At 38.6% G+C, this 15,740-nt stretch overlaps 1 protein-coding gene across 4 annotated transcripts; it reads right to left on the reverse strand.

Annotated features, from left to right (window-relative positions):
* Window positions 1-293: 293 nt before the first annotated feature.
* On the reverse strand, window positions 294-15,118 carry alkal1 (ALK and LTK ligand 1). Of its 4 annotated transcripts, none has more exons than XM_077584362.1 (6): window positions 14,557-15,118; window positions 14,122-14,388; window positions 7,176-7,229; window positions 6,560-6,640; window positions 4,854-4,927; window positions 294-731 (listed from the first exon to the last, which is right to left on the reverse strand). In XM_077584362.1, the coding sequence occupies exons 2-5, from the start codon at window positions 14,384-14,386 to the stop codon at window positions 4,863-4,865; spliced, it is 465 nt and encodes a 154-aa protein (XP_077440488.1). In that variant the 5' UTR covers window positions 14,387-14,388; window positions 14,557-15,118; the 3' UTR covers window positions 294-731; window positions 4,854-4,862. The 4 variants fall into 4 exon arrangements, 3 of the variants coding, with proteins under 3 accessions (XP_077440488.1, XP_077440486.1, XP_077440487.1); XM_077584360.1 differs by having other exon boundaries at window positions 6,560-6,643; XM_077584361.1 differs by having other exon boundaries at window positions 6,560-6,643; window positions 14,122-14,481.
* Window positions 15,119-15,740: the final 622 nt, after the last annotated feature.

Genomic DNA, 15,740 nt, shown 5'->3' on the forward strand with positions numbered 1-15,740 from the left:
TTAATGAACTCATAATTACTTAAACTTAATATATTCACTTCCGACTAACTTAATTTAATCGTGTGTTACCAATTGAAGTGATGGTCAACAATTCAATTTGTAATCCTAAATTGGTTCAACAATTTTTCTTTTTAGAGTGTGATTACCCTCTGCAAAAAACGACCAATTTTAATGCGGAATACTGAGTCAAATTTGTGTTGAACCTTCGCATTTTTCTTCTCAACGACACATACATGCTTCACTCCCTTGAGTTCAATCTTTTCAATCTCACTTTGATTTCATTTGCAAGAATCTCAATGCTTCAATTAGTCTTTATTGTTCAATAGTGCAGTGTTATCATTTCTGTCATTCTGCGTGTTCTCGTAGTGAGCAATCACTCAAGTGCCCCCAAAAAAAAAAAAGGTGATGAAGACAAATGTTTCCATACAAGGCAGGCTTCCACAATAATGGAGGACTTCAGTCATAAGCAGGAGAGGAAAAACCTCTCTTCTTCATCAACGGCAAAATAATCCCACTCTGGTGGAAATATTATACACAGTTCACACTTTTCTAATATGTAAAATATTAAATAAATATCACACATTACAATTAATATTACAGTGAATGTGCTGTATGAAATACTGAGGGGAAAATAATCCATGTGAAAATAACCAACGTGTCCTTTTGCATTTATGGTAGCTGTGGATTTGAAGGCACATCCTTGGCAAAACGTTCTTCCGTCATGACGGGACCTGCATGGCGGGAAAAAAACACACAAATGAATTCAAACACTCGGGAATGGCCAAAGCCGCCGTACGTTTCATCATCATCGGTCGCTGATGATGTAGCCTGAGCAAAGAGGGTCATTACTGGTCACTTATCGCTAATCTCGATAAGAAAATGATGACTCAACCGCACGTCACTTAAAAGAGCCCTTCAAGCGTGATATACGTTTGACAGAAGAAACCTCATTACGTGATTCACTCAAAGACGTGTCAGCCCTGTCAATTTTCTCATCACCAAATATCATAAGAGAAATATATAATTAAAAAAATAAAGTATGTGAAGTATGATGCAGCAATCACTCACCAGTTGCTTCTAATTGCGTCTTCTGAGAGCACTTAATTGAGTCACGAAGGATTCAGGAACAGACTGCACTGAATGTGAATCTAACCCGCTGTCATAACACACGGCTCCAGATTCTCAATTATTATTCTTGCTCCCCAAATTTTGCCTTTGGCATGAAATGGCTACGGTGGGTGCCCCAAAACAAAAGCTTTAGGATGCATGTTCACATGAACTGGAAAGTACAGCGACAGGCGTTCAGTGTACTGGTAGCCGCATGCTAATGCTAACGCTACTGTTATGACTCCTAAAACGTCCAATAGTTTGACTTTTTAGTTTAAAAAGGCTTACTTTAACCGGGATCTCACTCTGCTTTGTGGCCAAAGGTAGAATCTAGGTCAGTCATTGCACCTACCGGTTAAACCTATATATTAAAACCTGTTATTTTTGCTCCGATGGGCGCTTTTCTCCTCCGTCTGCTCTGAGTCAGCAGCTGTTGACTGCTTGCAGCATTGGCCCGCCCATAGCACCATCTGATTGGTTGCTTGTGCAGCGCTAACAGCCAATAAGCAGCATTTAACGGCTATTGGCCCGCAAGCTAACGGCTCGCTTGCTGATCAGCAGCTATTTAGGAGTTAGCGTACGGGTGAATGGTTAGCCCGCGAGCTAACTGGTTAGCTCGTGATTTAATGGCTATTAGGTAAGCCTGTGAGCTGTTAGCTCGCGTGCTAACTTAATAGCCGTTTTTTCAGCAGGTATTTAGGAGTTATCCCGGGGTTAGCGTGTGGGTGAAGGGTTAGCCCGCGAATTAGTGGCTATTTGGGAGTTGGCATTATAGTGATGATGCAAAAGCTGATGGCAAACAAAAAACCTTTAACATGTTGCAAACCACAAAAGCTGCTTAATAAACATGTGCTTGAAGGCATTTAAGCAGCCAAGTGCTGGAGTTTTTATTATTATTTTGTTATTTAACATTTTGACACCAACTTTTTTTCCCCCCTGCAAATGTATATCGGCTTTAAATATCGGTTATCGGCCTCCCTGACCACCGATAATCGGTATCAGTATAGGCCCTGAAAAAAGCATATCGTCTAACTCTAGTATTTAGAGTAAATTTGACTCTATTTACCAAATAGACTCAGTTTTAGAGTAATATTTACACTTGGAAAGAGTAAACTAAAGAATTGAAAAATAGATAAATAAAAGTCACTCAAGGGTTGAGGAACAAACTCACAGCCTTCATCTTAGGAGACTGCCACTGAACCACCTGTGCTATGCCACTCCTACTGTTTACTTTACTTAAGAGGAGGCCAACACTCTAAATAGAGTGAAATTTACTCTACATAATTTACAGTGTACTTGGCCTGCCAGCAGTCCAGACCTGTCTCCCACTGAAAATTTGTGGCACATTATGAAGTGCAAAATATGACAATGGAAGACGACTGTTGTTTATTTATAATATACAATGAAATATAATGTATTTTGTATTATACTGAGAGGTGTTTTGTGCAGTAGTGTAAACATTAAATGTCAGTATCATTTCAAACTAAGCATCACTTTTCCTGCAAAGGCTGACATTAAGTTGCAGCACTTGCATTGGATCGTATTTGACTGTGCAGTCACACTTAATCAAATCGTTCCAAGAGTGTATAAGCATATTTTCAATAAACAACAGGTACCATAGAGTTGATCAACAAAACAATCAGGATTCCATTATAATGTCAACTTCAATCTAAGACAACCATGTCACGTTGACAACTCAAGTACTGATACAAAGAACACTGTGATAGATGAATATGAATCTAATGCCGCAGAGTTACAATTACCAAAACACACGTGTATTATTTTCTCCTTGATAATTCCAAGAATGAAGAAACATTCATTCTGTCAAAGCTTGTGAATGAGCCCTTCTTTCAAGGCAACAATAATAAATTGCACCTTTTACATGCCTACGACAATTTGGAGCCTCTCTGCCAAAAAGTGTTGAACTCATTTGCTCCCCAAAACGTATAAATACATTCTATTTTAAATATTACCACAGTCCCCAAAACGTATTTATACGTTTTTTATATGTTCTTTTTTAATGCTAAAGCATACAGAAGACTTTGATGCAGCCTCTGAACTAAAGAGAAAGCTTAAAGCAATGATAGATATCACAAAAACGGCCAGCAGGTGGCAGCAGACTATAAGAGATCAACCAGGGCCACGTTGCAAAAAGGCTTTCCCCCCAGTGTTTTAAACAGATTTATGAATAATAATGATAGAACTTGGCTATATTCTAATGCTAATTGCTGCAAAACTGAAACAGATAGAAATATACTTTTTTTTTCCTGATGAAAGTAGAGGCAATATTCTTTCATGTTTCTATAGTAATAGAACACAATATTCTGTGGGCCTTACAAAATCAGTCAAAATCCAGTAAAACAGCAGGGAGCAAAGGGGGTTGCTTCAGTGAAAATGGATGGGAGTGAATGAGCTAGAAGTAAAAAACAGCTTTCAAAAATAATTGTAGTAATTGATTATTAAATCAATCGACAACTATTTTAATAATAGTCGAGTAACCGTTTGGAGCCATTTTTTTAATTTAAAATTAAAAAAATTTAAACAGTATTTATTCACTGATTTCTGTAGTTCTTCATGAAAGAAGATCGATTATCTTCTACGTTTAATCAAAATAAGACATTTGCAAACATCTGTTTTTACTTTGGAAAACAATGACATGGCAACATAGCACATCAACCCCCCCCCTTTTTTTTTTTAATCACTATACGAATATGATGTACGAAATAAACACCAAATCACTGATCAATAAACATTAATCATAGAAAAATGCTTTTTAATGCAAAATTAAAATGAATCCAATTAGTCGATTAATCGATTGAATAATCGACAGATTAATCGATTCCAAAAATATTCGATAGCACTAAAGTAATAGGTGAATATGTAAACTATTTTGAACATGGCTCTGTAATGGGTTTTCTCAAGCATCTTTAGCAAGGAACGTGTTTACAACCAACGAACCCGCACACTGACGGAATGAAATGCATAGCAACACAATAAATAAAACGTGAGATGTAGGATAAGAAGACGTGAGGCAAAACCAAGTTGCATGTGGATCTGCTCCCAATTGCACATTTGGCGGCAATATACATTCAGTATAGTAAATCCAATTTGGTTTGAAGTTTATATATATGTCAGGTTTAAATTGGTTGTGTTTATGTTGGTTCTGATTCGATTTTCTTTGCCCTTGACAAAATGGTAATTTCTTTCCACCCCGTAGGGTTGTGGCTCAATGATTTATGAGGCAATGGATGTTTAAGTGGCAGCACGTCTAGGTTTAAAATGTCGGCCTGATAGATCGGCGGTCTCTGGTTTGAATCTCTGCCTTCCTGTGTGGCGTTTACATGTTCTCCTATTGCTTGTTTGGGTTTCCTCCAGGTACTCATTTCGGCTCCCTCTCAGATTCCAAAATCATGCATGTTGGGTTCATTGACAGTTTCGGAATTTTTTTGCGTGCCGACTATTGACGGAAATATCTTATAAAGTTGTGATCAAGAATGTAAATAGTCAAATCAACACAGAAGTTTTTTTTTTGCTTGGTTTTGTAAAAAATAAGTCTACTCTTACTCATATGAAAGGATGTGACAGTCACTATGCAAAAGGAAAGCGTTCTTAAGCCAAGCATTGACAAAATAACAGTTATCATGCATGACTAGTTGCTATCCAGACTTATACAAATATGGACATGCACTTGATTATTAATTGGCCTTACTACTTAATAAAAATAATACCTCTTGTTTTCAACTTACATATGATATCTATGATTGTGTGCAGAGTGGACTCATTGCTAATCGTGTCAGCAATCTGGCACATCTTTTATAATCTGAAAAACAAAAGGAGAACAGTTATTAGTAAAGAGCAAATTTATATATATATTAGGGGTGTCAAAATTAGTGCGTTAATTTAAAGTTTCTTTAACGCCACCAATTTTTTTTTAATGACCGCCCCTTACTTGGAAATCCTGTCCTGGGGGAATTCCAGTCGCAACGCAGCAGCAGACACATCCACGTCTAAATTTAGCAGTAATAAATGTAATAATAATGCATATATTTGTGGAGACTGGGGTCAAGTTGTATTTTACAATTTAAAAAATGCGCAGAATTTCGCAAGTTACTTCATCTTAAAGATTAAAAGAAAAATGCACTGAGCTGTCACCAACGTCTTACGAATGCAATTATGCCATCTAGTGGCAGAAAAATGACCTCAACACAAATCAAAGTCACACTCGTTTTTTTTTTTTACAGTACAGAGCATCTTTTTAATTTTAACTTAATTAATTATTACGAAATATTTGCCATACTTCTATTAGTTTAACTTTTTTTTAAGCATATATACAAAGGATTCACTCAATTGTCACATTGTTTGTCTAAAAATTGTGATTAATCAGGAGTTAACTACTGAAGCCATAAAGGGGAAGAAAAGGTTCATCGTCCATTTTTTTCTTTTTCTTTTAGTACTCACGATAGGGGGCTGGTTTACTTCAAATAAAAATGCATGTTCGTGTGTATGTGGAGGTGCCAAGTACTATTTACTAGAGTTAAAACATGTTTGTTTTTTAATTCAACCCATTCCACATTTGCTGCGGTTTAACATTTAAATGACCTTTATCAAATTTGAAGGTTTAGTCACAGACTTTCTCAAAATGTGTTATGCTTCTCTTTCATAGAATTTAGGTTCAAATATACAAAAGAGTGAAATGATCTTTCCTGACCGGTGGCAAAAGGACTTTAAATCACTGATCGAATCCCCTCTGATAGGATCAATCAACAATAGCATCTTGTTCAAGTTGAATGTTCAACTCAACTCAACTCATTTTTATTTATAAAATCAATTCATACACAGTGCTGTGCATGGAGTAAAAAAAATGACATAAAAATGAAAACAATAAATTACCAAGATAAAAACAGCAAACACCATACGCCACTAAAACAATGCCGAGTCTCATGCATAATCAGAAGCCGTAGAATAAAAATGTGTTTTAAAACGAGTTTTAAAAATGGACAGAAAAAAGCCGGATTTAACAACAGCACCAATTTATCGTTTCAATTTAAAATCATATAGGCCTAATGTGCTGATACCTACATTTAAACCGATGCTATTTTCAAATAAAAGTATCACACTCTTGAGTAGGACTTAATTTGTATCTATCAGTTTGTGATCCAACAACTTTGTTTTGATGCGTTCATAAAGAAAAAACATCCGCGATTACTTCCAGATGTTACTTTGTATAAACATCCAGAAGAAAAAGACTCTGCAAAACTACAATGAAGGCTATTTCGATAACAGCCATATTGGAAAATGTGTCTGTTATCAATAATGATTTAATGAAAATGCGTGGGAAATGCATTCCATTAATGTGTTGGGAGTTTACCAAGCGTCGCGGTTACGATTGCAATTTTAGAGAAGACAAGCAACGCATTTCACAATCCCACATTTTCCGAGATTGAATACATACATGCTGGTCTTGAGCAATCTCTTGTGTTGTGATAAAGTCTGTCAAAGTGCGTTCTGCATTCCGATGAGAACTTGACTGGTCCTGCTTAACACAAAAGGTTTCATCAGTCAAAACAAGCTTCTGGGCCTCATAGTGACGATTTGCACAGAAAAAAAAAGAAAAAAAGTGGCACTGTAAAACGGGTCGATTGGTTTTAATAGATTTAGCGAACAGAAGAATCGAACGGTCATTTGCAAATCCAAATTTGATTTAAGCTCGCAGATTTTCACACCGCTAATGAAGTCTATCCAGGCCCTGAGACAAATAATCAGCTTAACCTCGTGTCGCTGTTCACTTCAATCTCTCAGCTTCAGACCATGTGCCGTTTCTCTACATTGCTGCCTTATAAGCCTCAAACCCGCAGCAGCTCAAAGTTTTCTGCCTTAGTCGTATTGGAAGTTGGCTTGCGCAGTACAAATTGTTTCTCAAATGCTCCAGGCCATTCTTGCATGAGAAAAGGGCCACATATGCGGTGCTTGATCTGTGTGCCAAACTTAAATTGTTTTACGATAGTTTAAAAGGCGGCGGAGAGCTTTCATCAAGCATGAAATGGAACTCTTGGCTTTAGTTTTCTTACCTGTGAAATGCTGAATGAACTTGTGTTTCATGTTTAGATCTCGAGGAACAATTTCTGGAAAGGAAAATGAGCATTTGTTAGTACATTTTCAGCCATTTATTCACAAATGTATATTACGATAAAGTCCTTCGAGTATGCAGGTCTGCTTGGACCCATTGGACTCTATTTTCATTGTCATTCATAAATATGTGAACAGTGAGCATGAAACCCTCTAGTAGACCACATTGTTGTTATTGTAATTATTATTATTATTATTTATAAAATTGTCACCCTCTTAAAATAATTGCCAAGGTCATTTTTTTGCAAATATTTTCTATCTCCTCATGGTGCAAATGGTTTAATTTTTTTTGTTTCCTGAAAATTTTAAATATATATATATATATATATATTATTTTAAGAAGGTGTCGAAATATAATAATAATAATAATAATAATAATAATAATAATAATAATAATAATAATAATAATACTGACAAACCGGACATTTTCATTAATTCAATAATACAGAAGATTTTTTTGTGGGCAGGATTCTCACTTTGTTCTCATAATTCTCACTTTAAAGTCAGGATACTGACTTTAAAGAGAGAATTCTGACTTTAAAGCAACAGTAAGGAACTTTCAATTTGCGTTGATTATGGCGGCACCATGTGGACAAAAGCGATAATGTTATGCCTGAAGGAAGATCACATTTCCCATGAGGACAAGCGCATTGCGTCATTTTTATTTATTTTTTTAAGCTCAAATTGACTTCCATCTTTGTAATGAATGGGGAAAGGGAGAAGTGACGTTTGCCATAAAGCAGTCAGCACGTTTGTAGTTTTTTTGTGTGGCAGTGTTCCTACCATCGTCCTCAAAGTTGCTTAGTGCCAGTAAAAATGATACAGACCCCCTAGGCCATGACAAAGGTACCATTCAACTAGTTTTAAGAGTTATTAAAATATTTTATTAAGGTTGAAAAGTTACTTTTGACAATTCGCACTTTAAAGTCAGAATTCTGAGATTAAAGTGAGAATTCTGACTTTGAAGTCAGAATAAAGTCAGAATTCTGAGAATAAAGTGAGAATCCTGCCAAACTTTTTTTTTTCTCTCTTCTCTGGCCCTAATCCTCTTCCGTAATATTATTATTGATATTGCTTAATATATTATATTATTAAATAATAAATAATATATTATATTGTTGAATTCATGAAAATGCTGGGTTTTCATTGTGGGACAAATGGGAGGCGGCTTGCACCATGTTTTTACCATGACTGCTAGACTGCGCGCTGTTCCCAATCGATCGCAAGGAGTATAGGGAAAGAAGAAAGGCGTTTTTTTGTGTGTGCAACTGCATGTTATTATTGTTATATATTTAAAAAAAATATTCTAAAAGAAAAAAGTAGGCCGTTTTATGTACCTCACTTGCTGAGCGTTCAATTACGGTCCTGAGCTGTACCAGTGGCCCAGAATCCTACTTTAGCGTTCTGCACTCACAGAGTGGGTTCGATCGCCCGCCGCCCAACCCATTAAAACAAAACTTATATTATGTCATTATTTGTCAAGTAAAACTTCAAAAGAGACTTATGTTTGGAAATGAAAATATGGTTACACTCTTACACTCCCAACACCTGTTGTATTGCACAATGGACTTTTCAGAGTAATCCACAAAAGTCGCCCGTGACTTCTCGCTGACCCGGAGTGTGTCTGGATTTTGGCCAAGGGTCGCTCACATTCATCAGGGAGGGTGCAGCCACTGACCTTGCCTGCTTTGAAATTTGGGGATTAATACAGGAAGGTAAAAAGGAAGAATGCGGAATAATGCTTATATTACTCTATGATCTGGAGATCTAATAAAAGGAAATTGATTAAAAAAAAAATTCCCATATTAGCCTGATGTTGAGTGGTTAAAATCTATTGTTGAAGTAAGTAGGGTAAAATGATGGATATCTGTTGTGTGGAGTCAATTACTGGAAAGTAGTTTTTGTTGTGAGCATCGACACTAACCAGGTCTCTTTCACACGATGCAAGCTAACAGGCTAAAGAGCTTATTGTATGGGGAATTTAATGCTCGTCATAATAAGTCTGCGCAAGTAGCCATGTGGCCTAACATTCATGAGGGCCAGACTCAGGAACACGCTGTACGGGATTAAAGATATGGCCACCACAGCCAAATACTTCTTTTGCCAGTAAACTTGATCTAGATTTATAATAATAATAAAAAAAACATTTGAATACAGTGAAACATTTAAGGTTGTGTAAAATACATTATTATATGTAGAATTGTAATATTCTTAAATGTCATACAAGCGAAAATATCAAATGAAAATACTATACAGTAAAGCTAAAAAAAAAACAATACCAACATTAACTGTTGTTTTATGATGTGTGACTCATCTCATGCATTTCACACACTTAACTTGTAAAAAGTTGTTAACCGCAGTAAAACCCTATGACTGGGAAAAGCTAATCTTTTGTTTGGGCTCTGGGATGGGGATTATTGTGCCGCTTGAATACCGCTTCAGAAGCAGAGCAAATGTTATTCAATTGATCTGCCTTGCTTCAAACTGTAACCAAAGTTAATTATTTGAATCTTTGGCTGAATCAGGACTCTTGAGTCCTAGTCTCCATTAGCCCGGATATTAAGAGTGTTCTGGTTGGCTTCTATTAATTTCCCAAAGCAAGTTAGGGGATGCCTTGCAAACGCCATAAAATGGTTGGCTTCGAAAAAATTCGGATCCACCATCTGGCATTTCAGGAGGAAGCAGCGCACCATCGACATATTGGGGATGAGGTGCTGCTAACCTCAACTCAAGACGTGAATTGGTGAGAATGCCACCCAACCGCTTTCCTACCTCAGGGGTTGAAGTCACGATGTGATTATAAAGCTTCTTTATAGTGAGGCCCCAGGAGTGGATGACATCCAACCAGAGTTCCTTTTTTTTTCATTTTCTTTTTTCTGGAGAGCTCAGTATTGGTTATTCGACATTTGACATGTCATCATCATTGCTCTCTCTTTTAAAAAAAAAAAAAATATTTTTTTAATTAATTTTTTTTCTCTCTCTTTTTTTCTGGAGTTCACCTAAAACCTATTAAAAAATCCCAAACCGTTCACCTAAACCGAACACTTCCAGCCAGAGTCGTGAGGCCGTCAGGAGACCCGAGGAAGGACCAAAGGAAACCAGAGTTCCTAATGAATTGTGGATTTTGCGGAGCTGTCCAGGCTGGCACGTCTGTGCAATACCGCAAAGACGTGGACATGAACGGGGTGTGGCCCGCGTTACCGGTAGTCAGATTTGTTTCCAATAAGGTCTGGCCTCTGCCAAGGCTACTTTGTGGTTCTGTCGGCTTCATCAAGATGCTATCTTCAACTCTCGTTGGATTGGTTCACGGTCGGGATGAGAATCAGCAGCTCCAAATCGAAGACCATGGTCGGAAAAAGGTGAAGTGCTCAAGTGGAGAAGTTTAAGTATCATACGGTCGATTGAGGAAAGAATGGAGCAGATCGACCGGAGTGATGCCGACTCTCGTGGTGAAGAAAGAGCTGAGCCGAAAGCTCTCGATTGGTCTACCAATGTTCCTACTCTCACAAGCTGTTTCTTAGACATAGATTGAAAAGCTCGGTCCTCCGGCCGCTGCTCCTCTGCATCGAAGGAGCCAGAGGTGGCTTGGGCATCTTTTCAGGATGCCTCCTAGACGCCTCCTTGTACAGGTCTTGCGAACATGTCCCATTGGCAGCGTGTCCTGGTGACGCCCCAGGACACGCTGGAGAGACGATTTCTCTCGGATGGCCTGGGAACGCCTTGGGATCCTTTGCCGGAGGAGCTAGACGAAGGATACTGCTGCCCTTGCGACCCAACACCGGTTAAGCAGAAGAAGATGGATGGACAAAAAATGTGGCATTTGGACAGGGTTGTGTAGATTTTTTATATATATACTGTAACTGACATTGTTGTCTAAAGCCACATACTACAATACACGACGACTTGATGGATCCTTACAGTCAATGACTTTGCATCAAAGCAACGCAACTTCATCGAATCACATTACTGTTTTGATTTCTCCTTTGCCCTCTCATTGTGTTCAAAACATCCATCATTGCGTGACCGCCGCGCTTTGGTAGCGTGTCACGCATCATTTGCTGATATGCTTTATTTTGTATCCTCAAAAGATAAATTCCATCCACCCACTGGTCTGAGAAAGGTGCTTTTCCAATTGCACAGGCTGATGTGAGACTTTGAGCTTGTGTGCTTGAGCACAACCTCCCCGACACGAGCAGACTCGCCGGCATGTTGGCGAGAATCTCCACAGCAGACAAAGTGCATTAGTTCCATTTAATTAAGTCCTACTGCACATGCTTTACCAATGAGGATTCATTATAGTCTCTCAGGCGATATTCGTCTCCAGTTTTAATTTAAGTCTCAAAATATGAGGTCTAAGCCCAACTGCTCAAATGTCCATATATGTAAGTAAGGACATAAGTTCCCCTTTCATAGGTCTCAAACTCAGGTTGTCCAGGGACAACTTACATGATTTAGAGATTTCCCCTCTTCCAACACAGGTTTCTGCAAAGCTTTTTGATGAGCTGATCTTTTGAATCAGGTGTGTTGGTGGAGGGAAACCTCTAATACATGCAGGACTATGGCCCCTTTCAACCAGACAGGAGTTCAAGACCTATGCTTTAGGTCTTGAAACAGAATATTTCTTTCAATTTAATTATAACTGTTTTGATTTGTTAGAACTATTTAGAATTGGACAAAATTGCTTTGATTTACTCAGTATAGTTTTGTATGACAATTCTCTGTCACTTTAAATTCCTACTAAGCAAATGTTTTGAGACATCAGTGTGACCAATGGGGGCGTAGTCATGTGACTCTGGGAGGTAACGTTTTCTAGGACAAAGGATATTGCCAGCGGACGGGGCGGAGAAACTGGACAGTCGAGAATTCAAGATGGCGCGGGTGGCTGCCATTTTCTCCTGTCCGGCAATGTCGTGAATAAATGTGAAGAAAATGCCTGAATTCACTGATCTCATGTATGTTTATTAATCAACGGCATGAACACGCAAATGGTAAGAATCCGCCATTTACAACAGTCTACATAAAAAAAACAACTACATAACCCCCCCCCCCCAAAAAAAAGAGACTAGGGATGTATATGATACAGGTGTCAAACTCCGGTCCTCGAGGGCCGCAGTCCTGCAGGTTTTTGGAGGTTTCCCTCTTCCAACACAAGCTGATTCCAATCAGCAGGATTGTTATCAGGCTTAGGCAGAGCTTGATCATATATCAGCTGTGTTGGAGAAGGGAAACATCCAAAACCTGCAGGACTCCAGCCCTCGAGGACCGGAGTTTGACACCTATGTCTAAGTAGCAGGTGTTTATTTGTCTATTTATTTAATTAGACCCATTGGGCCACTAAGTCGAGGCCACTTTCAATAACTTTTCCTCGTCCTAAATACTTTCTCGCACTACAGATACGAAGCCTGGATACAGAAATTCTACTTGCCAAGATATTTGGGACAATTTTACATTTACACCTTTGTGGGAATAATTTGAAGAAGGCCTTTTTGACTTCACTTTGGGAAAATAGTCCAAGTGCCTCATCCAATCAGCTCCATCAGCCACGTGTGTCTTGTCGAAGTGTCTCTCGTCTTGACGGTACTAAATGCTGCATTCGAGGAAGGTGGGAAGTCGGAGTTATCCCACTCGGATCGTCCCTGTTCCGACCTCAAAGAGTTCGAGGCAAATGTCAAGATGGCTGATTGCGATAAATTGTTTGTTGTTCCGGTTACCGCAGTCAGTACAAATCACGTTGTGTTACATTAACCTATTTCAAATGACTAAATTAAAGTAACAATACATAAATATGAATATCTGTTTATAATCTTGTAAATGATGTTTTGCTATTCACGGTCTGTCTCACCATGGGGCTTGCCATTGTCGAGCGATGTCAAGTTGAAGCTCGGATGTTCGGAGGGGCGTTCCCATGCTCACTTCCTGGTATGAAGTTGAAAAAGTCCAACTTCCCACTTTTCCAAATGCAGCATTAGTTCCCTGCTTTCTTTCAGTCCTGGTCAGTCCATTAGCCTTGCTTTGTCTTGTTCCGAGTTAAATCTTACTTTCTACCTTGTTATTCTAAACGTGTTTATGTAGCATTTTTGGACCTTGTTTGCCTTTTTTTTTTTTTTATTACACGCTTGCCTCACCACTTTCTGCACTGTGCTTGGGTCCACATCCATACAAACTTGTGACAAATACTTGCTTCTCTATGTGGCCTGTGATTGGCTGGCAACCAGTCCAGGGTGTATGCCACCTGTCGTCCAAAGGGCGGGATAGACTTTAGTTTAGCTGCGACCCTAAAACAGGTCAAGTGCTGTTGAAAAGATGGATGAAAATTCTACAGGTATGTTTCAGAGCTGTAAAAGATAATGCTACAAAAGTATTACTGTTAAGGGTATTGTTTTATGGGAAACTCTTCACTTATTTTTTTTATTTTTTTGAATGCAAACTTTCATTTTCCCTTATCGTAACAATTTGTCATTGTTGAACATAATCCAGTGTGAACGCAGCGACAGTCACTATTCACGCTTAGGATTCTTCAATGAATCAGTGAATGAGTCATTCACGTTTGGCACGCTGTCGCTTCTCCATGATGAATTTATGCTTTCCATTTTCGCTCTCTCCATCCATCACTAAAGCACAGCTGGAACGAGGCTGACATTTTCCACTCACAGCCAGTGGAAATTTGGGAATATCGCAAACAGAAACATCTGTTTACCTTCAAGTGCAGCAATTCCATTCATTAATCACTTAAATTGGTAATTATGATAATTTGGCTCACTCTAGGCAAATGTGCTTTCATGACAAAGTTGGACAGTTCAGACGGCGACAATGACAGCTGCCTCCCACGCCAAAATGACAGATTATGCTTTGATCATCACTTGCTAAAAATAAATCTTATCAGCTTACCTATGAGTTTACTGTTATCCAGCCTGGGAAGATACAAAGGCTTTTCATGGGAGGACAACTTCAGGTCTTGATGGGATGTGAAGAGTCCCCCACTGCAGCGCCTGGAAATGTGTTTGTCCAATTGCTGGCTGTCCCTGATCTGTAAGATTAAATCCAACAGGGTTCTTCTCTCCTGCCTGACTTTCTTGTTGTCCATGCACTGGCCGGAGGTGATGAATAGAAGGAGGAAAGTCAGGAGTATGTGCCATTTCCTCTCCACCTGCATGACTTGGGTGCAAACCAACAAAAACTAGTCATCAGTCCATTGAATTTCAGAAGTAAATTTTGTCTTCATGATTGAATTCAGAAAATGTTGACTTCCTGAAAATGTGAAAAAAGTAAATGTTTGTTAGTGTAGGATGTTGCAAAGGGAAACAAGTGTGACTGCACACTTACTAGTGTTGAGTGGACACAGTTCAGACGTCCTCAGATGGTTTAAGTCCTGTCCTGTTCCTGGTCGCAGCGAGCTCTTCTTCAACACAGTCTTTGGAGCAATATTCTCCCGTCTCTATTTATATGTGGAGCAGCCGGCTTCTTGGGGGTAATACAATTGATTTCGTGTGGGTGGCAAAGCAAGGTTGACATCTTTGGTGCTGTTTCTTCCCGCGGCGTTCGCTCACTTTGGCACGCTGCGCCCCTCCTTTACGCACATCCCAACTTCAACAACTCACGCTCATTTGTTTTTAAAAGGCATCCCCGTGCATGAGCATTTGACAACATCACTCCATCATCATTTTAACTCGAGAAAATAAGCACGAAGTCGATAAACCTTCAAAAAAATAAGTTGTTGTTCTTTTCTTCGCCCAGAGAAAAGTTGGATGTCGTACGTGCCGAGAGAAGTACGCGTGAGCTTCACTGACCTGTCAACGTGTAGGATGTTTGTGCACCCGTGCCTGATGTCTTGTGACTGCCTTACTAGACTTTTTCCCTGACTGCATGAGCTGCGCGTTTCGGATTGATCGTTTTCCACTGCAATAAATCATGATGCGTTCACGTACGCAGCCCCGTTGTACTGTAAAATGCAAACACCATATTATTTATTCATTTATTTATTTATCCTAATTGTACTGGCTGCATAATTTACCGTATAGATGGTAAATTGCTGACTCACCTGTTGCTTATAGTGGCGTCATAATTGCGCACAGAGAACGTGCAATCTACTGCATATCGTCGGAACGAATAAGCACAAATTCCACTCTTTCAATAATTATGACGGGCAGTGACTTAATTAATTGTGTATACAGTAGCCTACTGTATGTGAATATTGTAACAAGTTGAGTTTATAAGATTATCTGCACATGTGTCTAGTGGGACATTTTGATTTGTTTTTATTTTGGGATGTACATGACTAACCTACCATGATAAAAAAACAAACCTTCTTCCTACACTTTGAACTGCACTAAACAGAAAATATTAATTGATGATCTTTTTCTTTTTCTATATTTTATATCTATGTTGTGGACTTGTTTAATCAATCAAGCAATCAATCAATCAGTACACAATATTTCAAAACTGGACACCCCCCATTTTGTTTTCGACATCTCGAGTTTGGAATAGTTTATGACCTTAAATTAGTTTAT

This window comes from Vanacampus margaritifer, chromosome 13 (assembly GCF_051991255.1).
Source record: "Vanacampus margaritifer isolate UIUO_Vmar chromosome 13, RoL_Vmar_1.0, whole genome shotgun sequence".
Lineage (NCBI taxonomy): Eukaryota > Metazoa > Chordata > Actinopteri > Syngnathiformes > Syngnathidae > Vanacampus > Vanacampus margaritifer.

Excerpts from the sequence above, each read along its gene's own strand:
- alkal1 (XM_077584360.1), bottom strand. The coding sequence starts at position 14,386 with ATGCAGGTGGAGAGGAAATGGCACATACTCCTGACTTTCCTCCTTCTA. Across the intron at positions 6,644-7,175 it reads GTTCATTCAGCATTTCACAG|CAGGACCAGTCAAGTTCTCA; the intron begins GTAAGAAAACTA and ends TTTTGTGTTAAG. Across the intron at positions 4,928-6,559 it reads AGATTGCTCAAGACCAGCAT|ATTATAAAAGATGTGCCAGA; the intron begins GTATGTATTCAA and ends TTTGTTTTTCAG.